This window comes from Perna viridis, chromosome 9 (genome assembly GCF_037379345.1).
Source record: "Perna viridis isolate PV_CMFRI_1.1 ecotype Kerala chromosome 9, ASM3737934v1, whole genome shotgun sequence".
Lineage (NCBI taxonomy): Eukaryota > Metazoa > Mollusca > Bivalvia > Mytilida > Mytilidae > Perna > Perna viridis.
In genome coordinates this window covers 2665235-2688506 of record NC_142453.1, presented here as the reverse complement: position 1 = coordinate 2688506, position 23272 = coordinate 2665235, and the positions used below count along the sequence as shown (strand labels likewise).

General features: G+C 31.8%; 1 protein-coding gene across 1 annotated transcript; it reads left to right on the top strand.

Moving 5' to 3' along the window:
- Window positions 1–11864: 11864 nt before the first annotated feature.
- LOC148606108 (uncharacterized) lies at window positions 11865–21983 on the top strand. The gene is made up of 5 exons (XM_088546126.1): window positions 11865–12124; window positions 14245–14343; window positions 15714–15747; window positions 20736–20836; window positions 21822–21983. Exons 1-5 carry the CDS (start codon window positions 12037–12039, stop codon window positions 21881–21883), a joined length of 384 nt encoding a protein of 127 aa, XP_088402252.1. The 5' UTR covers window positions 11865–12036; the 3' UTR covers window positions 21884–21983.
- The last annotated feature ends 1289 nt before the right edge of the window (window positions 21984–23272 follow it).

The following is a 23272-nucleotide window of genomic DNA, read 5'->3' as shown; positions in this document are numbered from 1 at the left end:
GTCTTCGTTTGTCTACCCCGGACTTGACTTTTAATGAGCAACTCGGCGGGTGTTTCTAAAAAAAAGGGGACGCTTACCCTATTGGTGCACCTGGTCCATGCTCCCAGTTTTTAGTGGAGTCCGAGTTGTTCATTTTCTTTTGTTACTTTGTATGTATGAGTTTAGATACTTTATGTTTTGGTGTTTATGTCTGTTTTCCATGTCGAGGCTGTGTCCCTGGATTACATTCGTTAGATTACCGCTATAACCTTGGTTCCCGTCATTACTCTTTTAACCACTCAATGCTGAGGGAGTATCTTTATTTAACAAATTATTTAAAGGGACAGTATATTTTTTTTTTCCAAAAAATAAAGTGCATCTCTTTTATAGCGTAAACATTCTAACTTCATCAGTAATGTACAATGGATTTAAGGATCGCGTAAATACCGGTAGATATGACTTAATAAAAGTATGATTGGATTTGCAACCTGAGATAAAGTTTTGTTCTTTGGTTTAAAAAATAATTCTAGTCATACACCGGGGGTAAAACATGCATGTGACTTCCTAATCATAAAGCAACGATTATTTTCTCATCAGTTTACATTTTCCACGTCTTTGAAAAGAGAGAAACCGATTATACTTTTGCCAGTTCTTTATTTCGCAAATCTCTGTGGAATAATTAAGATTTTGACATTATCACTTTAACTCGGAAATCAAAAGTCTTAATTTCATCATTTCGAAAGGAGAGATAATTTTAACCACTCAATGCTGAGGGAGTATTTTTCTTTAACAGATGATTTAAACGGACAGTATATTTTCCAAAACGTAAAATGCATCTCTTTTATAGCGTAAACATTCTCACTTCAGCAGTAATATACAATTGATTTAAGGTGACACAAAAATCGATTAAATACCGGTAGATTTCACTTAAAGAAAATTATGATTGGATTTCTAAGCTTAGATATAGTTAGGTTCCTAGGTAAAAAAGCCTTGTAAAAACAATCTTTCTGCTGAATATGAAATTAACGTCATACCTTAACTTGCATAAAGTTCCCAATTAATGATCATTTGGATATTTAATACAGTAACGCGTACAATCGTATATTTCTTATTTCAGATAAAAAAGCGATTTCAAAATGAATTTCTTAAAGTAGATGTTGGTGGACTCAGAGGGTAGCGAGTTCGCATTCGGGAGAACGTGGGTTCAAAACCCTGCCGAATCACATAAAAAAAACTTTAGAATTGGTTGTCACTGCTTCTCCACAAAACATGGGAAAAAAGAGAACTAGCACAATAAAATCCAACTGAACGTGCTGAATTTAGCAGGTTCTGTTTAGTCAGGCAATCGTTTTCTGTCTTGAAATGCATGAAAATGTTTGCCAAAAAAGGTTTATCATAATCAATTAATCGATATACATGTACAAATGTAGTCGTTATTGCGCAAATGTACAAATGATATAAAACATTTGTGTTCTGACATATCATAAAGACAGGGACACAAAAATGCTGTATGCCTATAAAGATTTAAAAGTTTATTATAAGAACTGAAAACTAGATCAAAGTAAACAACACTACTTTATTGTCATTTATATTCAGCTCTCCAAATTCGACATATTTGTTTATCCGACGATACCGCCAAACGGAAACGTCTATATGAACTCCGTGGTCATTTGTTATTGCCTTGCTACAAATCAGCAGACATTGATACGGAATATTGACAAAAAATACCAATACATCAGCAGTGGACTGATTCAAATACGTCAAAATCACAACGTGGACAGATGAGACAAAGACGATATACATTTACGTGTAGCGAACCGAATAAAATATTACACAGACAAGGAATATCGTGGAAACGTCTTAGATTATCTAGTTGGAATTTACCAAAAACAATATCATATGTGTCCCTCTCCAAAGCTAATATAGTACCATGTTATACATTAAGACACAATACTACTTTCAATTTCTAAGGATTTTCTCAATTCGTATTTATACTTCTCTCCTTTCAGATTTGATGTGTCTTTGGTAAAAATATAAACTTTTCCAGTTTCAGATTCAATTTCATTTTTGTTATTGAACTTTATAAAATTTTATATCGCATTACATAGCATTTCATTGTTTTAACGCTGTTGAAGGGAATTATTTATTGTTTGTTTTTGTTTTTGTTTTTTGTTTTTTTTTATCACATTGTGATTTTGAAAATATTTAGACGCTTATTTGATTTTGTTTTTGTTATGTTGTAGATCGTTTTTATCGATCTTTGTTAGATGGATTGTTATCATTATTAACATTATTATTGGACTATTATTCAGACGATTTTTATGAATATTCAGGTTTATATATATACAATCTAATGGGATGTTGGAACGCTTCATATAGCATGCTTGGCGAGTATCAACATGGAATGTTCACACAAGGATGGATATACGTATATAATTAAGTCTAAGCTGCATGAACATTCTGGTGTCTCTTTCTGGTCCTTGAATTATGGATAGCATGTCCTTTATATAGCATGTCCTTTATAATAGAGTACCTTTATGGGATAAAATTCGCACTTGCCCTATATCCATTGCCCCACTCCCGTTGCCTTTTGCCCCATTCCCCATAGCCCATAGCCCATAGCCCCATTACACCATTTCCCATAGCCCCATAGTTCCATCCCCCAATACCCCATCCCCCATGGGCCCATTCCCTATAGTCCCATTACCGATTGCCCCATCCCTATTTGCACCGCATTATTTCATGTTGTCTAATCCCTATACCCCATTCCGAAAAGAAAAATGATAGTAAATGTTTTATGTAACACATATATTTGCATTAAGATGCACAAAGTTTAGTACAATCAATATCGATATTAGAATCTCACATTGAATCGGGTTCGGGAATTACCAAAATCACGTGATACTTGCATCGCGTATTATCGCCACTCCGAGCTGTATTAGAAATAATTATGCTAAATATTCTTTTAACTATAAATAAATGTATACATTTTAACGAATCTAATTTTTAAAATGACTATAAATAATGTATCTATGAATATTCTTGCTTTATTTTAAATTTCATATTCGTTAACACTATTTTCCTAGTTTACATATTCAGTCCCAATTCCACAAAACAACTTACTTCTAATAAGTGTATGGGTGCAACCAAATTCATTTTTTTATAATGGACTGATATCATTGTTTAAAGTGTAAACAATGTTAAAATAAGCATTATGTATGTGGCTGTGACACAGTTATTTCAGTCCAATTTTTTTTTCAAAAATGACATATTTCTGCAAATTGTTTGAGTGCAAACAGTATATTTTCAATAATGGTCCAATATTATTGTTTAAAATAAAAAATGCCAATATTAATATCTGGTTGGGGATGGCGAGACTCATATTTCAATTCAAAATCTTCAAATGACATATTTTTGCAAGGTGTTTGTATGTGAACACTTTGTATACCTATCAGTCTAAACCTGTTGTATAAAATGTTAAAAATGTCAATACATGTATTATGTTGATGACTGTGATACATATATTTCAGACCAAATTCTTCAAAATGAGCTGTTTTTGCAAATTGAATGAGTGCATACACTAGAGGTTTCCCTCATGGTCTTAAATTATTGTTTAAAATATAAATATTGTCAAAATTAGCATCATATATTTGGCTGCAACACATTAAATTGTCTAAAAAATGACATATTTCTGCAAATTGTTTGGGTGCAAACAGTTTTAATTTCAATAGTGGTTCAATATTATTGTTTAAAGTATAAAAAAATGACAATATTAGTGTCCGATTGGTGGTGGCGACACTCATGTTTCAATAAAAAACTTCCAAATAATATGACATAATTTAGCAAGATGTATGTGTGCGAACACTTTTAATATACCTATCAGTCTAAAACAATTGTGTGAAATGTAAAAAATGTCAATATTACTATTATTTTAATGGCTGTGATATATATATTTTACAACAAATTCTTGAAAATGAGATGTTTTTGCAAATTAAATGAGTGTGAATCCTTGAAAGTTCCTTAATTGTCTAAAATAATTGTTAAAAATGTAAAACAAAATGTCACATTGAGCATCATATGTATGGCTGCGATACATTTTTTTCAGTCGAATTTCTCAAAAATGACATATTCTTGTTTAAAATATATAAAAAGAAAAAAAAAAAACAATATAAGTAGCTGGTTGGTGGTGGCGAATTTTGGTAAATTCAAAATCTTCAAATGACATATTTTTGCAAGGTGTTTGTATGTGGACACTTTGTATACCTTTCAGTCTAAAACTATTGTATAAACTGTTAAACATGTCAATATAAGTATTATGTTGATGGCTGTGATTCATTTATTTCAGACCAAATTCTTAAAACTGAGCTGTTTTTGCAAATTGAATGAGTGCATACACTGGAGATTTCCCTAATGGTCTAAAATTATTGTTTGAAATGTAAACATTGTCAAAATCTGCATTATATATGTGGTTGCGACACATTTATTGCAATCAATTTTCTCAAAACTGAGATATTTCTGCAAATTGGGTGGAAACATATTAAATTTTAATAACGGTCCAATATTAATGTTTAAAATATCTTTAAAAAATGGCAATATGAGTATCTATTTAGTTGTTGCAACACTCATTCTTCAAAATGTCATATGTTTGCAAGATGTATATGTGCAATCAAAATTTATATACCTATCAATCTAAAACTTGTGTATGAAATGTTAAAATTGTCAATATAAGTATTATTTTGATGGCCGTGATACAAAAATTTCATAACAAAGTCTGAAAAAAATTAGATTTGTCTTGAAATTTAATGAATGCGAACATTTGAAATTTCCTACAAAGTCTAAAACAATTGTAAAGAAAATCATATTGAGTATCAGACTTGAAGCTGCGATACATCTATTTCAGTCAAATTTCTCAAAAATGACATATGTCTGTAAATTGTATGAGTGCAAACAGTTTTAATTTTTTTTTATAATGGTCCAAAATTCTTGTTTAAGATAAAGAAGGGCAATATTAGTATCCGGTTGGTAGTTGAGACACTCATTTTTTCAATTCAAAATCTTCAAAATTAGATTTTTTTTGCAATTTGAAAAGTGTAAACACTTGAAATTTCCTTAATGGTCTAAAATGATTGTGAAATGTAAAACTTGACAAAATGATCATTATTTGTGTGGCTGCCACACATTTATTTCAGTTCAAAATTCTCAAAAACGGCATAAGTACAGATCGGGTTCGTGGTTGCGACACTTATCATATATGTCTGACAATTGAAAGGGAATCAACGTTTTCAATTTAAAAAAAATGGTCTTGTTTGTATTGTTCAATATGTTCAATATATCAATATCATACATAAATCATGCGAGTGTCTGTGACACAAAACTCTGTCAATTTTCGAAAGTTTCGAAATCGTATGAGCGCGAACATTTTTAATCTATGTTGACCACGAATCAAATATTCTACAAAGAAACTAAACATTAAAAAAATAATGAACTGCGACACCTGTAATCATCAAAAAATATTCTAAAATACTTTTCTCTCAACTCTTTCAATTGCTGTGACAATCGTAAAATAATAATAGGTACGTTGCTTCGGAAAACTTTAGGCCGAAGATGTTTTTTCGATTGACCAATCAAAATTATCCCCACGCCCCATTCCCAATTGCCCTATTTATTTACCCCATTCTCCATTCCCCATGTCCAATACTCCATTGCCCATTCCCCCATTCCCCATTGCCCCATTCATATGCCCCTTTGCCCCATCCCCCATAAAATGGGAAGTTTATCCCATACAGGTACTGTAGTCATGGTCTCGTTGGTTTTACTTATTTACATGTGCAATTGTTTAAGTATTTAGTTATTTGGGTACGCTGCTAGATACTACAATTCCATACGAGTGCAATGACAACATCAAAAGTAAAGACAACCTTTCTAGCATATACATAGATTGTCTTCTTCCTTTCATACAAAAAAAATCTCATAACATTGATCATTGCATAAGTTTCATGGTCGTCATCATGAACTCGTTGATCGTTACCGCCTGCGCCATGGAATCTCATTTGTTCAACATGTTGTAGTTTTCCTTTCCTCTTTAGTCTGCCCCGGACTTGATTTTTATGAGCAACTCGGCATGTGTTTCTACAGAAGAGCATGCTTCCCCTAACGGTGCACCTGGTCCATAATTCCAGATTTAGTGGAGTCCGAGTTGCTCATGCACTTTTGTTACTCTGTATGTATTATATTTTATACTTTATGTTCTGTGTTGTGTTTGTCTGTTTTCCGTGTTTTATCTTTGTCCCTAAGTTGCGTTCTTTTGATTAGCACTATAATCTTGGATACAATGATTACTCTTTTATTCCTTTCAATCTACTACACTCCCTTTAAAAACTAGTCTTGACACTACTGTTTCTAAACGTACCTTATTATAATACAGACTTGTGGCCATCACTTTGGATATTGGTTTCCGCAAACTCTTCAAACCAGTTTGTGTTAAAGGTCAAGATGAAGAAAAACAATCATTTCTAGGTCAAAAAGGTCTGGATATAATTAATTTGGCTAGCATCGTCCATTACAAAAACGTAACAAACATTATTTCCCCTTATTTCAATGACAAATCAATAAAGATGCTTTCATACTCCTGCACAGCACCTTTTACATACAGAACTTTCAATTATAAAGGCTATTGAAGGACTTAAAGGTAAACCACCTGACTGTTCTTTGAAAAAAACAATTCCATTCAAATATGGTCCTTCCGGTCACATCATTACATGAGATTTAAGCATCATCGGAAACAAACCTGTCAGCAAGATTCGTAACTTAATCTGCAAAAAGTACCACCAAACCTATTCAAAACAGACATACTCAAATCTGTCAAATGATGTCTCTTGTCCAACCACGACACTTGATACTCACATATTGGTTGGAATTCAATGTGAATCCTGAAATTTTCGAAAGATCTTATGGGAACCCTCAATTCAAGATTTATTATCAGAATACAATAGTATTTAGACCTATGATTTTTCAACTCTTGATACCTCTGTTAAGTACTCAGTTAAACCCCCGACTCAAAAACATTATATCTTTGTTACTCACCAAAACACAAATCAAACAAACAAACAAACAAACAAACAAACAAAAAACGGTACACCTAGATACAAATGTCTCTAAATCTAATTCTAAATCAACCTCAACATATACTGAAGTAGATGTTTTCAAAATGCTTGAATTTTTTTTCGACAATATACATGTATTTGTCCAGTGTGGTGTACACGTTTTGTTGAACAAACGGTGGGTATTACAATGGGAACAAACTGTGCTCCTCTACTTGCTGACATATTTCTCTACTCTAATGAGGCTGAATTTATAGCTGATCTGATCTAAAAGAAGGAACACCGTTAATGTAGATCCATTAATCTCGGTTTCTGCTATATAATTGACGTATTATCGTTAAACAGTTTAGGGGATTTGATACATCGCATTTTCCACAAAGACCTTGAGGTAAAGGATATTATAAGCACTGTAAAGTCAGCCTCATATCTTGACCTACACTTAGAGATTGATGGTAAAGGTAAACTATTGACCAAACTTTACAACAAACGCGATTACTTTTTATCCTGAATTGTCAACTTTCCTTCCATCTGTGGCAACATCCCTTCAGCGTATGGAGTTTCCATATAACAACTTTTACGTTATGCCATAGCATGCCTTAACTACGCAGACTTTTATATCACGATAGACTTATTACAGTTAGGCTTCTGGAACAGGGTTTTGTTGCTACAAGAATGAAGCCATCACTACAGAAGTTTTATGGTCGTCATCATGAACTCGTGGATCGTTACGGTGTATCCGTCTGCACCATGGAAACTGATTTGTTCAACATGTTATAGTTTTCCTTTCCTCTTTCGTATACCCTGAACTTTTTATGAGCAAATCGGCGGATGTTTCTAGAAAATTGCTTTCTTTTCCGATGCACCTGGTCCACTCTCCAGTTTTTTTGTTTTTTTTTTTGGAGTCCGAGTTGCTCATTACTTTTGTTACCTCTTTATGCATTTTTGGTCATTTTTAGTTCATTGTTGTGTTTGTCTGCGTTCCATGTCAAGTGTTTGTCCCTGGATTGCATTCTTTTGATTTCTCTTTTACACGTTATAATTTTAGCATCTCATCTTGCTTTCAATTGTAGTAGACCAGGGGTACCTCATTACGTTCCCATGTTTTAAAAATGTACACAGTATCATACTGAAAGTGTTACATCTCTTGACATTTCACGCCCCTGCAGACTTCGAGTAATACGAACTGAAAATGTGTTATTTTTCTTTTAATTTAAAGACTTCAACAGTGCTTATTTGAAGTATTTCAATCCGTAATCAAACAGAACGCTGCCTACTTTCAAGATGTCTTTTACTTCAAAACATAAATTCAAACAAGTTAATATGTCATACCGACTAAAAATAAGAAGGACACGTTTGATATGATATTGGTCGTTTGTTTATATTGAGGGTGAGAAAAGGTGCTTTTTTTTTAAAAAAAATACTACAGAGAGTTAGTAATTCTAGTTTTATGCCTATGTAAATTTCCCCTCGTATTAATGGTAATTATTATATAACACTCTAACTAAAATTTTCGTTGATGCTTATATTATCTTCTTTACTATTTGTTATACAGAGTTTCATCTTGACTATTCCTTTTGACTACTCCCTAAATATCAGTTCGGTAATTTTGTTATTACCCTTCATTAGTCATTTTCATAATTAGAATTATCAAAATAAATAACAATTTTAAGTAAAGTAACACGATTTCAAATCAATATGATTTATATAATCAGTCTACCTAGGACCTGCTTTATATTTAGCAACTCGGCGGTTGTTTGTAGAAAAACAGAAGGCACCTTCCCTACTTTGTCCTTGCTCCCAGTTTCTGGTTGAGCCCGAGGTATTTGTACGTGTTTTTTTTTTTTATTTCCTGTCTGGTATTTATACCTTGAATGCATTCTTTAGAATTTCCGCAGGAATATTGGATACCTTAACTACTCTTAGATATCTGTTTCACCCTAACCCTTAATAAAAAAAAAGATATCATGTGTAGAATGATTCGACCTGTATGTCCAAGTAAAGTAATGTCCAAGTTTTCAATTTTTTCCACAGTACATTCCAATTCTGAAATTCTAAATAACCTTGGTTCCCTTGATTACTCTTTCTACAGAGAGTCAAGTCACCAAAGAACATCGTAAATCAACTGCTTAAGTTTGGTGTCTGCTTACACCAATCACATGACCGTTTACACATTATTAAACTTCACAAGCCATTCAAATCACGTGTTATTATATCTTCCGGCAAATGTTCTACCGATATATCTTAGCTATCTACCTCTTCTTTAACTGTTGAAATATTAGTAATTATTTATTGCAACAAATGTCATGAGATCCAATTTGGAGTGATAAAAAACATTTTGGTGGTAATGAACGTATGCTTTGGTTGATGTTAGTGACTTTTTACCATGTATACAACGCTGTCACATTAACCAATTAAAGAAAGGTTCACACATTTTATCAAATGAACCTTTGACAAACTGGCCTTCAATTAAGTTCTTGTAAAGACAAGAATGCAGACGGCAGTGATTTAATACGGGATTAATCATTAATTTGACATATTTAAATATGATCATTGTTTTGAATTTTTAATCTACACCATTTGTATTAATTTTATACATTATATACAGACAATTTTTTGGTTTAAAAAAGGACTACTTAGTAACTGCGCTCATCTCACAGCCTTTTGCTTCGCTTTTGTTTTAAGTTCAATGCTATAAACATTGTAGAGATCCTTCAAAACATGATATGATGCATGAACTAAATATCCCGAAGAGACACCAAACCTGCTGGAATGAAAATGTCAGCCAAAGGCCACCCGTCTTTCTTCAATGACAGGTCAGGTTGAAGCTGGCCACAAAACATTAACATCAACATGTGAGGGATTTGCTCCTTTCTACTCAAGTAACATGAAATATAAACAAAACAAAGCACGTCATACAGACACCAGAAATTCCTGGGAAAGGCGCAAAAAAAAATATCGGCTGGGCTAAGTTATTTTGCGTGATCACGACATTCCCCCTTTAAAATCTGTTCACTGTGGCAGAAATTTAAAACATATATAATCAGTTCAAAAAGATCCTTTGTTATAAGGGAAATAAAGAAACTGAATATGAATTACTAAGAAATACTAGTATTTAACTGACATTGCAGCTTCAGACAGGTTTATATCTACAAAAAGTTATGTCCCCATCGTATATAGATCCAATCCTAATTCCTCCCAAGCGGGGTTGGGCATCACGGTACATCATCAATCATACAATAATAGCGTAACCTAAGTCATGCCAAAACTGTTTTAAAATATAGTTTAATTTGTTTTATAAATATATGAGGGAAACAGTGTTAATACAAAAAATGCTTTTCCTAACGATTGACAAAAGAACAATAACTATATTCCTTACGAATAAGCCTATTCAACGGTTTACCTAATTCATTTGGTGAATTTTGGGCTTTCCTTGCTATGAGTAGAATATTACCGTAAATAAAAGGGTGCGAAATTTCCGCATTATGTGGGACATGGAATTGCATGCACTAAATTCACTGTTACACTGTATTCGTACTTGTATCACTAAATTTTACAATTTAATTTTAAATCTAAATTTTCTCATTTAATGAAGGTAGTAATGTATTAGTACGAGCATCATTAAGTTTCATTTGTCTTACACTATTGTTGACATTCAAAAGTCTAATATCATTAAATACAGGAAAGTTAATTCTACGTCTATTATCTAATTTTTTCGTGATTTAAAATGAATAAGAATTTTTTTAACCATTTACCAAAATGTCGCTGAGCTGATTAATTTGCAGGTTTTAATATTGAATGTTATTTTCCGACAAAATAATGTGATTATTGCATTTAATACTGAACTCTTCAATTTTCTTTTTAAGTGTAATCCTGGAACAAGGACCATGTATGGAAAACAGAAATACACATCAAGGAACATAAAGTAAGTAAAATCATATATACAAAGTAACAAAAGCAAATGGGCAACTCGGACTCCACTTAAAACTGGGAGCATGAACCAGGTGCACGGGTAGGGTAAGCGTCCTCTGCTTTCCTAGAAACACCGGCAGAGTTGCTCATAAAAAGTCAAGTCCTGGGTAGACAAACGAGGAAAGGAAAACTATGCCCTGTTGAATAAATCTGACTTCAAACTTGTAGCAACATAGCCCTGTTCCAGAAGCCTATTTGTTAGAGTTTTAGAGCAATACAAAAAGTCGTTTCGGCAAGCAAGCTCTGGTATAACATGAGTTGTGATATTAACACTCCATACGCAAGTGCTGAAGGGAAAACAAAACCTTGAACTTATTTATACTTTTCAAAAATTGCTGAATGAACTAGATATTAAATAAAAAAAAACCCGGAAGCTTATCTGTTAGATATTAAGACACGTTAAAGAAATTCACAGTCCAAAATAATAAATGAAAACGTCATGCAAAGCAAAGATTACAAATGAAAACAAAAGCAAAAAACAAAAAAAGCATGAGATGCAAAACAATACCAAAACTACTTTATAAAGGTACGACGTGTATGTTGTAGACATAAGTTTTTTTTTCGCTATTCAAAACAAAACAAAACAAATAAAAAAAAACAAAAACAAAAAACAAAAACAAAAACAAAAAAACAGCCAAACAAAACAAAACAAATACAACCTCAGATCAATCCGGCTTTTATTCAAATACAATCAGTCAGGCCTGTTTTTGATCTGATCCTTTATTTCACTTCATTTTGTGGCTTTTGCTTTGAGCATAATAAGGTTTTTGGACACTTTGACAACAGTAAGCCATATCGACTGGAAACGATGGACATGATATATAAATAGATTAACTGCATAGAGTATAGAAGTTGGTGATTATTTACAGTCAAAATTCATGAAGCATAACAACAACAACAACAACAAAAATAACCAAAAATCATTTAATATGAATACGTTGAATTTTAGTGTCGGCTAAATTATCCACTGCTATTTGATAGAGGGAAAATGTCTTTTGAATTAGAACGATTTATTATTTCACTTGCATGTCTCGTGTTTTGTTTTACATCTGTCAACCCTGGAAACGGCCTTTCGGGTAAGTTTATTTTAATATAAAAATGTTATTAATACAAGATTAATACTTTGATTTACATTATTGTAATTGTGTCTGACACTGTGTTATTCGAAAATGTGTTTATACCGGCCCCTTTTTTTTACTACAATAGGGAAAAAACCCTGTACGTGCATATATTGAATTATTTCGGTTTGTAAGGATTTTTATTGTTTTTATTTTTAGAAGGGCCTCTTTAGGGGTTTTATAAAAGAGCTAACGAATGATCATAAACATATGCGATATGTGGTATGTATGTATACATTCTGACGTCATTGTCCAACCATAAATATGAAACAAAAACATGTAAGGCAAAACAAAAAAAAAAACAAAAACAAAAAAACAAAAAATTGCACTTTAGTCATGGTTTTCATTATACAAAAATAAATTGTCGATTTGAAACGATTTTCAAATGATTAAATCATAATTTTAAGAATCTTTATAAGTCATGACATATGTCTCTAGATATCTATATTTTATATATAAATGGTATTAATTTTCATGAAATACAAAAGCAATGTGACAAAATAGTGTGTGCCAAAGCAAGCAATGTCACTAACTTTAATGTATTTTCAACTACTGAAATTAAATGTATTTTGTGTTGATTCAAGAAACAAATCGGTGATCTGAAAGCTGCATGTGTTAGTATCAGGATATATATATATATATATATATATATATATATATATATATATATATATATATATATATATATATATATATATATATATATTGATCTTTTTAGCTTCCTTTTGTTTTAATTTGTTATGTTTCTGTTTTTGTTTTTTGTTTTTGTTTTTTTGTTTTTTAGTTTTGTTTTCGTTTTTCTGTGTACATAAAGATATGTTTTATATATATACTTGGAGAAATCATTTCAAATAAGATTAAATTTCAGTTTAATTTATATTTTGGTTGCTATATTTAAAGTTTTTTACGTCATGTATACGTGCGATGAAATCGTCATACCAAATTGCGCAAAAATAACATAATAAAATTGATTAAAAAAAATGCCCTTCAGGAACGTGAACACTCATACACTCAAATTTTTTATCGTTGTTGAAATCATGTTAATTAAAGACAAGGGACTGCTGTAGTTCAATATAGAAATAAAAACAAATTGACGGAAAACAAGATCAAAGAAAAGCAGTATCTAAATATTATTAACTGAATAACAACAAAATACCGAATAATTTTTATACATAATAGCTGGAATAATATTAAAACAAATGAAGCATAACAGAAAAAAAAATATACAACAGTTCAAATATTAAGTACAAAAATATTTTAACTAGCTCTTTGAAGTTTTCACATCCGCAAATTAGATTGTAAAAAATGTTGTTGCCTCAAAAAGATGTCGGGTTTGTATTTATAGTTTTATATTTTTATATTCTTTTTATATTTTATATCGCATTTTGAAAAAGAACGGTTATGGTGAAACGGAACAAATGCATCAGCGTATATCCTAGATATAAAGTACATGATTGTTTCAGAAATAACCTAAAGAAGTTCAATAAGTGTTAACACACTTTTACGTAAGATCTTGGAGGCGCGACAACAAAGTAACAAAATCCACTGTAACTGAACGATGGCAATTCTTCTAAATCAAACTAAAATGTGATATAACGACACAAAGAAATATTAATGACCAACATCACCTGACCTGACTGTGGACAGTCGCACTAATTCTATGGTGCGGTCAAAAATGAAAAGCCAAATATTATAATATAACATTTTGAACCTGTTTAAAACATTTCAAAATTCGTAAATTTGGAACAATAGTATTTTTCTTTTTCTAAATAAATGCAGTTGTTTTCCTGCAGACCCTTATTCACCAAACTCATGTCAAAATGGTGATACATGTTCAGGAGTACGAAACTGGGTTTGCATATTAAAATGTGTAGAGTAGGTAGATAATCTGATTTGCACAATCAAAAAATCTGTTATGATACAGATTATGTTTTCTTTGTTAGTCAATCATAACATTTGAAACTGTTATAGTTAATTTGGAATGAAACACCAATAGAAATCTCAAAGTTACCTTTTGCAAATTTGGAATAAAAAAGTGTTTGTCCTTGTTCGTCTTTAATGCATTTCTTTTCATGTAGATCCCTGTTCACCAAACCCTTGTACAAATGGTGGTACATGTTCAGGAGTACACAAGTATTCATGCACATGTCCAGAGGAGTATTCCGGCAACACATGTGGTGAGTCACTTTATTATCTCTCATATGTTAATTGGGAAATATTGACCTATAATCAGTTATTGTTGGTTAAACATGTAGGGTTATTTATGCGACAATAATAAAGAATTTAATATTAATTGTTCAGGAATTATAAAAAAAAGTCCAATTCAAATGATTGTGTATATCATCCTGTTCACACTTGAGCATTTGATTTATTGCAATCATCACCATGTAAAAAATGTCGAACAAGATGTCGTACTGTCAATCAAAAGAAATTGTTTATCTTATGCTATAAGCATATATTAAATATATCAAAACATATGAATCGTAAAAAGATTCCTATCCTATAGTTGACAAGAACCCCGAACCTACGCGTAACTATGTTTTGTATAGCACAGAACAGATTTTTATGAGCTGGATTTGACATCCTCTTTCGAGAACGCCTTAACACTCTTTACTTTTGGAAACGTATATTTATCTTTGTTTTGTTCAAATATGCCCTTTTGAAACACGTGTAATTATTCTTCTTCATCCGCTTTGTGCATGGGTCTCTTAACTAGCTGTCGCCATAAATTACTGCCTTCACTTCTGACATTAACTTTAACATCTAGTTCAGCTCACTAGTTATTTTTCTTTATCATGCTCCATTGATTACCAATATCTTTTCCCCAGTTGGTGTCCATTTCTATGAAACATTTGCGATGTTTCCTCCTTACAATATATTCATCCCATTTCAATTTTCTGTTGTTACTTTCCTAATGAATCTTTGGGATTTGATTCTGATTTTTGTTGAGACAAAATAACTCACAGAAGTTCTGCAGACACGTTATGTGGAATGCAGTCAGATTATTGACGTCAGATTGAAATATTCCCCGATTTTCTGAAGAATGGAGAAGTTCAAATTAGACATTGCTATCAAACCGGTATTATCACATATTATGCTGCCTATGTATGTAAAACTGTCTGTCTATTTCGTCTATGTTTGACAAACCATACTTTGTTTTAGTTAAGTATTCTGGGTGTTCACTTTAAGTTCCAGTAGATATAGCTTAATGCGTTTGGCTGTTTTCTGTGGCAAACCTTTGCTATCTTGCTTAAAAAATTAGTATAATTTTCATATAAATACAAACATTTCGTGTCAACTACTACATTTTCAATATTTATAATTTTAAGGGTAGGTATAAGTCGGAGATATTTGCGGTCCCCCGTTAAAAAAAAGTCGATTTTTTATTCCAAAATGCCACGATGACAAAGTCTATGAGGCACTACACAAAACAATGAACATTGGTTTGTTACATTTATAACCATATTCGATTACAAATATACCAATCAACTGAGTACAAATCGAATCAATGCCAGACAAAAATAGCCAATGATTTCTTTTCTTACAGATATCATTAAACCTACAGAAAAGTTGTCTGTCGGGTAAGATTTCAATATAGTTTTTGGCTTAATGAAAGGTTTTATTATTTCGAGGCCAACTTTTTTTTATTGTTATATATTCTTGTCTCTCAATTCTTACTCGTCTCATTTTCTTTATCACAATATCCATCTTCAACGATCTACTGGCTTATTCATGTATGTTATTCATAAACACCATCGTTCCACGGGGATAAAATACCGATATTATCATATTAAAATGAATATTGCTCTCATTTAATGTCATGCAAGACATCTCGATGTTGAACTGGAAGCTTGATTCAAGTACGAAAGAGTAATCAAGGGAACCAAGGTTACAGCGGTAATCAAAAGAATGCAATCCAGAGACAAAGACCAGACATGGAAAACAGTCATACACAATAAAAAACATAAAGTAACTAAAATCATACATACAAAATAATAAAAGTAAATAAAAAAGATCGAGAAAATCAACTTTGGAAATGGTAGTCACTACATAAACGGTAAGCACAAAGCTTTTTAGATTTTGGATGACGACTGTTACGATAAGATCAGAACGTTGTGTCTGAGGGGTTGACACGTTTACCTGGATGGGTTGACACGCTTACCTGTGGCTTTTGCTTTAGTGTGTTAGAGCATCAAAATTCCGGCTCACTGGTTTGGACTAAACTATATACAATGAGGAAGACAGCTTGATAGATTTCACCCTAAAGGGCATGGGATGTCTTCAATAAGATGTTAAACTAAAATCGACCAGTCAAAAAATATATTCATAAATGAAAATGCAAAAGTTTGTTATTAGCTGTCTGTTGCAATTTTAGTCTGAATTGCACTTGACCATTTCCCTAGTGTCAATACACAACTAATTGAGTCATATATTATTACATTTTGGTAATGTATTCTTACTTTTCTCCACATATAATTTCAAAGGTATATAGTTAAAACACCATCCGTACGAACAATTCGCAACGGAGTTGACTGAATTTACACAGACTTAAGTTTTGTTGCATAGTACATGCCATCACAATAAGCCTTTTCAGAAAAGTCATGCAGAGAAGTTTATTCGATTTTAATAGACCATTTGAATAATCTCTGTAATGCAAAATACAAAATCGGTATAATATCAAATGATATTTGAATGGTTATAGCACAAAATACGTTAAGTCGATTTTCATCTATTTAATGGAGTATTAGCCGCCACGTCTTACGTAATATAATTACCATATATAAATTTAAACTCTATCATTTGAGCCAGCGGGAGCACTTTTGCACTGTTTTTAAACTTCATTTGAAACAAGCCTTTTTTCTGTTAAACGATATTGATGCATAATAATTCTACCGTTGTAATTATTGTAAAATGGTACATGGAATTAAGACATGATATTGTTGTTATGGTTTATGTATTATAATGTGTCTTCGAGGTCATGAAAGGCCAATTAATGGTGTTTAAAATTTACTTCTTTTGAAACAATTATTCTGTAGAATACATTAATTATCACAAACTTAATTGTTTATGCTTAATATGTAACTGTGAATGGATACGTGTTTTTCATATCCTCTTTCTTTGGGGCATGCTATTACAAAGTCATGGCCTTTATATCATATGTTCAGTCGGTTTTCGTCGCCATGAATCATCTCTACCAGTGTCTGAATTTTACTGGTATTTAAATATTTAAAACAAAACACATTTCCCACACTAATTTTAGTTAGACTGTTATCGTTAACAATCTAGTTAAAAATTTCGTTTGAATTTGGAGAAAAAAGATCTCCCGTTTTCTTAGTTTTTCTTTTGATCAATTCCTTTCTTTTTCTTAATATATTTTTCCCCGCAAAATCTTAATAGTAAAACCAACGAATCAGATATATTATGACCCCTTCTCCTCAACTTAACTTTTACCGAATAGTCCTTAATTGATAAGGTCGTTGACCCTTGTAATTCTATACGTTGGTATATCAAAAAACCACTAAATCGGTGCATTTGCAATGTGAAGTTGATTAATGTATTTTCTATCGTCATTTATACTGGATACACATCACATTAGTTCATGACCTGAATTAAAAATCAATTAATCAAACATTAAATATATTAATATACTGGTCCAAGTAAAGGGCACCAGAGGATGAAAATATCATTTGTTTGCTTTGCAAAAAGTTTCATTTCTGAAATGCCTTCAACAAACCTTAAATTTGCATTTTGCGTATATTTATCAAATGCAGGTTTTTATTATTTGTCCTTTGAAATGTTGATGTTGTATGCATGTAGATGTACTACATGTACCCCTTAACTGATATTTTTAAATTGAATTCAAGATACTTTTTTCTTTGTTTACTCACATCTCTTACGTGTGGTCATGAGGTCAAATACTGCAATGAAAAACATAAAAAAAACAATCAAGTTCGAACATGAATAAGGAATTTCTACATAATCTTACTGTCAAATAATCTTATTGAAAATCGTTCGCGGACCTTTGTGTGCAACTATCAATCCAATTTATGACTAATGATCTGTGATTTGTAAAGTAGTGATAAAAAGTAAAAATTGGTGCAATGTAGTATGCTAACGAATAATGAATTTATGTTGATTCAAACACTTGAGTCAATGTCGTAGAGCCCTGTTGTGCATGACATGCCACAATAATGAATGTAATAAAATATACTTCTATTAAAGTAAAACTTAGAAGCAAGACAAATCATGTGTTTCGTGTAACAAAGTTGTCAAGGTCAGCCAGCTTCAGCGCCCGATATAAAATGTTTGTTACACAGAAAATGTTATTTAAAGTTGTTTGTAATAAGTGGACTTTTCCCGCTAATGTTTTATTAACTTATACTATCAACAAAGTTCCATTACATCATTTTTCACTTTTTCCTGTAATAAGTTACAGATGATATACAATATTTCAAGAGAAAGATACAGTCAGAGGTTTACTTTAAGAAATGTTCTGTACACTACGTACGATACAATATCAGATTGATGATTAATCACACTTTGCAGGATTTTTAAATGGAGCCATACTTAACGACTAACTAAATTGGGCGACTCCTGTGTATTATTGATATAATCTGAATAAAGAAATTGATATTTAAATCACTGTGGTATAAGCTTCAAATTTACGACAATAATAACTTTTATATCTAACAAAATTTATGATCTTATGATTTAGTACTTAACGTGGATTTCAACAGTATGAACCGACATTAATCAAAAAGAAATACTTCAATAAAAGGTATGTCATACAATCTCAATCTTTGAATTGTTCATAAATGATAGATAAATATTTTGATTATTTTTTTATTTGCATTATCGATGGGTACATGGTATATGTGTTATTTCATGACACAGGGGAGTAAACCTGTCATAAATTATCTGGATGATAATTTGATTACTGTCTGGCTGACTATTTTAAAAGTTTTGTGAAAAATTGTGCCAAGGCTCGAACGATCAGGGCGTCTTTTTTACGATAACATAATGTTTTTTTTAGGTCCGAATCTATCCCAGCAAATTCCTTCTTAGGCAAAGGATTATAATTCTTCATCATAAATACATCAAAATTCGGTTACTTAAACTATAGGAGTCTTATTCCATGTGTACTTTCGCGAGTGGTTTGTTAGTAATGGTTATAGAATCCAAAGTCTCCGTGACGTATGTTCTAACAATTACATTTATGGCAACTATCGATCGTAGTGATTTCTGACCACGACAATTCAGAACCCAAGGCCCACTTGTTTAAAAGATTTATCCGATACAATCTAAACAAGTTATCCTCTGGATATACATGAATCCAGTAGATAGAGGTTGAACCAACTGACCCTTGCTGACAAAATAGTATATATGATAAAACTGGTACCAATTGTCGTCGCAATGACGTTCCGAAAAATGTTTTGAAAACAAATTGATTGTGATTTCAGATGTAGATGATATATATTTATTCTAATGTGCAATCTCAAGACAAAATATAATACCGATTGATTTTTTAACCGAATGTGAACAAGTAAATTCGACGGCTAATAAAAGTATGGTGGAAAGTATAAGAAACTTAACTTGGAGCAAAACAAAAAAAAAGCCATCTTGAAGTACAAAAATAAAAGAAATAAGGTAGACACAAGAAAATAAACATTGTCAAGTATATAATGGAAATTATAATCAATGAAATACGCTTTAAGATCTAATGATCAAACAAAGTCATCAGTAAGATATTTGATAAAATCAATATTTCAAAATCGTGCCAAGTTCATGTCCATTCGGTAGTATGTCTTAAACATCAAACCGTTTTATGTTCTCATTCTTGGACATAGAACAAGTTAAACCCGTCCATTTGTGAAGTAGAAACGTTTTGACTTTTTGTCTTTAAAATGCAAGATATCATCGAAGGATAAATCCTTGAAAAGCAATACCGCCTTCTAATTATTTATTTGATAAACACAAACTGAACAATTTTTGTTCTTTCATTACTGTATAATTTTGTACTATTGTACAAATATAGTGATAGGAGAGGACTTCATAAGACTGACTTACTTGTGTATTACGTGTACACGTATCTTATTTCCTGTAGTCGGGGATATACAAGTAAAATTAAAGGAAACATCGAACTTTCTGTTTAACAGGGAGACCACTACAACGCAAGGAACGCAGGAAATTATTATTTGTTCTTAAGGTTTAAACAAGGGAATTTAATTTTATTATATTTTTTAACTCGTTGCATCACAAATTGCAGTATATGGATACATCTATTATTATCACTTTATTATTATTTTGGGGCATTAGTTTGGAACTAAAATGTAATTTCAATACAGTTCACGTTCGATTCATGCGCCAAATCAGTTATCAGATGATCCCAATGGCAACCACTGTTTAAGCTAAAACAGAAATTCCAACACAAAAACAAAACTTACGACACACTCAACAACAACAACACAATATGAAAAAAGAAGCAGCAAACAAATATCTAACAAAGTTGGTAGAGTGAAAGATATGCATCTTTATTAATTCATTTCATTCCATTGAATATTTTTTTCAGGGGAATTGCCGGGAGCGTAGTAGGATCGGTTATATTTGTAGCTATTGTGATTGTAGTAATCCTTGTATGCTGTTTTTTCGTTTGTAAACTCTGTAAAACAGGTAAGTTATTTGATGTGTTTCAGAGTTTACAACAATGACGGGTTGTTGGAAACAGATTACTGTTGATACTTTATCAACGAAAACCGCTGTGCGAGAAAAAATATATTCCAATTTGTATGAACCTTTAAATAGGACGTTGATTTTTATGTGGAACTCCGTCTCATGTTAAAATCTCATTAAAATTTATTAAAATAAGCACTGAACAAAATAAATATGTATTTGTTTAAAAAAAAAATGTATCGTCGTGAACTTTCACATGATTTTGCAATGGTAAAACAAAATACAGAGTCTAATTTGATCAAACAATATTTTTCTCCGCATTCATGCATATTTTTTTGTCTCTATTTGGGAACATAGTTACGTTGATAGAGCCCTACTAAAATGTAGACTTAACACAAACATGCCAATTTTTACAGAATATAACTGATTCAAAAAAACTTTCACTGTAATATATGTAAAATTAGAACAAATAACACTGGAATACGTACGTTACATTTATTTTTCAAGACAGTAAAGTTCGACGAGTTGCGCATTTTACCTTTCGCAGCTCACCATTGTAGCATTTATATATTTATCATATAGTCCTAGGCATATAACCATATACATCTGAAATTGCGATTGATATAATATATATCAATCAGTAATATAATACGGAAACATAGAAGGCTAAGTACAATCCGTATGGCTTGGGTTATCAGCAATTTCAAACCAGTTTATTTTCAGTCAAACGATGATTAAAGTCCAAAGGGAACTTCATTTACGATAAATCGCCATATCTAGTCAATTTTACAAATAACTAGAGAATGAAGAGTTTTGGTAACTTCACCTTTATTATTATTACTTATGGTGTTGTCCTATGCATATATGATTTAACAATAAGAGTGATGCAATATCGTTTTGATATAAAAATCACCAATTGTTTAGACGTCATCAATAATGATCTATACAGTTTGCTACATGCTTCTTTTTTTATATGACGTATTAGGTCACAACGTTGATGTGGAAATGAAAGGAGAATCAGAAGTCATAAAGAATGATGAAAGCTGAACGACATAAAAACACACAACTGTAGTGTAGTCATCCTATCGTTAATAGTTACCGTACACATTCTGACAAATTACATATATTTATCGTTTAAATAAATATGTATCGCAATAAAATAATTTAATAATATGCTGTCCATGTATGTGCCTATCATGCAATTAAAACTGCTATCAAGTTAATGCAATACAACAGGGTATTTTTTTCCAAATTGTTCTATAGAATTTATTTGAACATAGTATAAATTGTCGAACCTTCTAAAGAAGTAATATGCTGAACAAGAGATCAGGGTTGATAATCTGAAACACAAATTATAATAAAACCACACAATTCCTTTTTTCCTTACAAATAGCTTACTCTACACAAGCTTCAAGTGTCGCGACAATCCCGAGGAGGTACATTTTCTTAAAAAAAACAAATTTGATTTCAAAATTGTATTAAACGTTTCAACACTCGGGAGATGTTTTTTTTAGAAAAAAAAACAATGGGATGCTTACTCGACCGGTTCTCTTGGTAAAACTGCTAGCTTTTATTGGAGTTTGGATTGCAGATTTATCTTTGCGAATGTACGTATTTCATATTTTTCATCTTATTTCATTTTCCAAATAGACCGAAGATGTTTTCAAAATACTCGGGGTATTTTATCAAGAACATATTTGTCCAGTGAAGTGGACGCGTTTATCAACAAACGGTCGGCATTACAATGGAAACAATTGTGCTCCTCTTCTTTCCGACCTTTTCCACCACTCTTAAGAGGCTGATTTTATAGCTGATCTAATCCAAAAGAAGGAAAATTGTTTAGGTAGATCCTCTAATCTTAGTTTCTGCTAAATAGATGAGGTATTATCTTTAAACAATCCTAGTTTCGAGGATATTATAAATCGCATCTACCCCATAGAATTTGAGATATGGAATTCTACAGACACTGTCAAGTCAGCTGCATATTGACCTACACTTAGACATCGATGGTAAAGGAAAACTATTGCCCAAACTATACCAGAAACGCGATGGCTTTTCATTCCTTAATGTCAATTTTCCTGTCATCGGTGGCAACATCCCTTCAACACTGTATACATTTTTTTATATTACAACTCATACCTAATGCCAGAGCTTGCTGTTACTACGCATGCTGTTTGTATCGCGAAAGATGTCTTACAATTAGGCGTCTGGAACAGGGCTATGTTACTTCGAGATTTATGTTTTATGGGTGTCATCTACACCATGAAAACTGGTTTGTTCAAAATATCATAGTTTTGCTTTCTCTTTCGTCTACCCTGCACTTGACTTTTATGAGCGAGTGTTTCCAGAAAAGCAGAAGACGCTTACCCTATTGCTGCACCTGGTCGATGCTTAATGTTTTTTGGAGTCCGTGTTCCTCATTTACTTTGTTACTTG

Excerpts from the sequence above, each read along its gene's own strand:
- LOC148606108 (XM_088546126.1), top strand. The coding sequence starts at position 12,037 with ATGTCTTTTGAATTAGAACGATTTATTATTTCACTTGCATGTCTCGTG. Across the intron at positions 12,125-14,244 it reads CCCTGGAAACGGCCTTTCGG|ATCCCTGTTCACCAAACCCT; the intron begins GTAAGTTTATTT and ends CTTTTCATGTAG. Across the intron at positions 15,748-20,735 it reads ACAGAAAAGTTGTCTGTCGG|GGGAATTGCCGGGAGCGTAG; the intron begins GTAAGATTTCAA and ends TATTTTTTTCAG.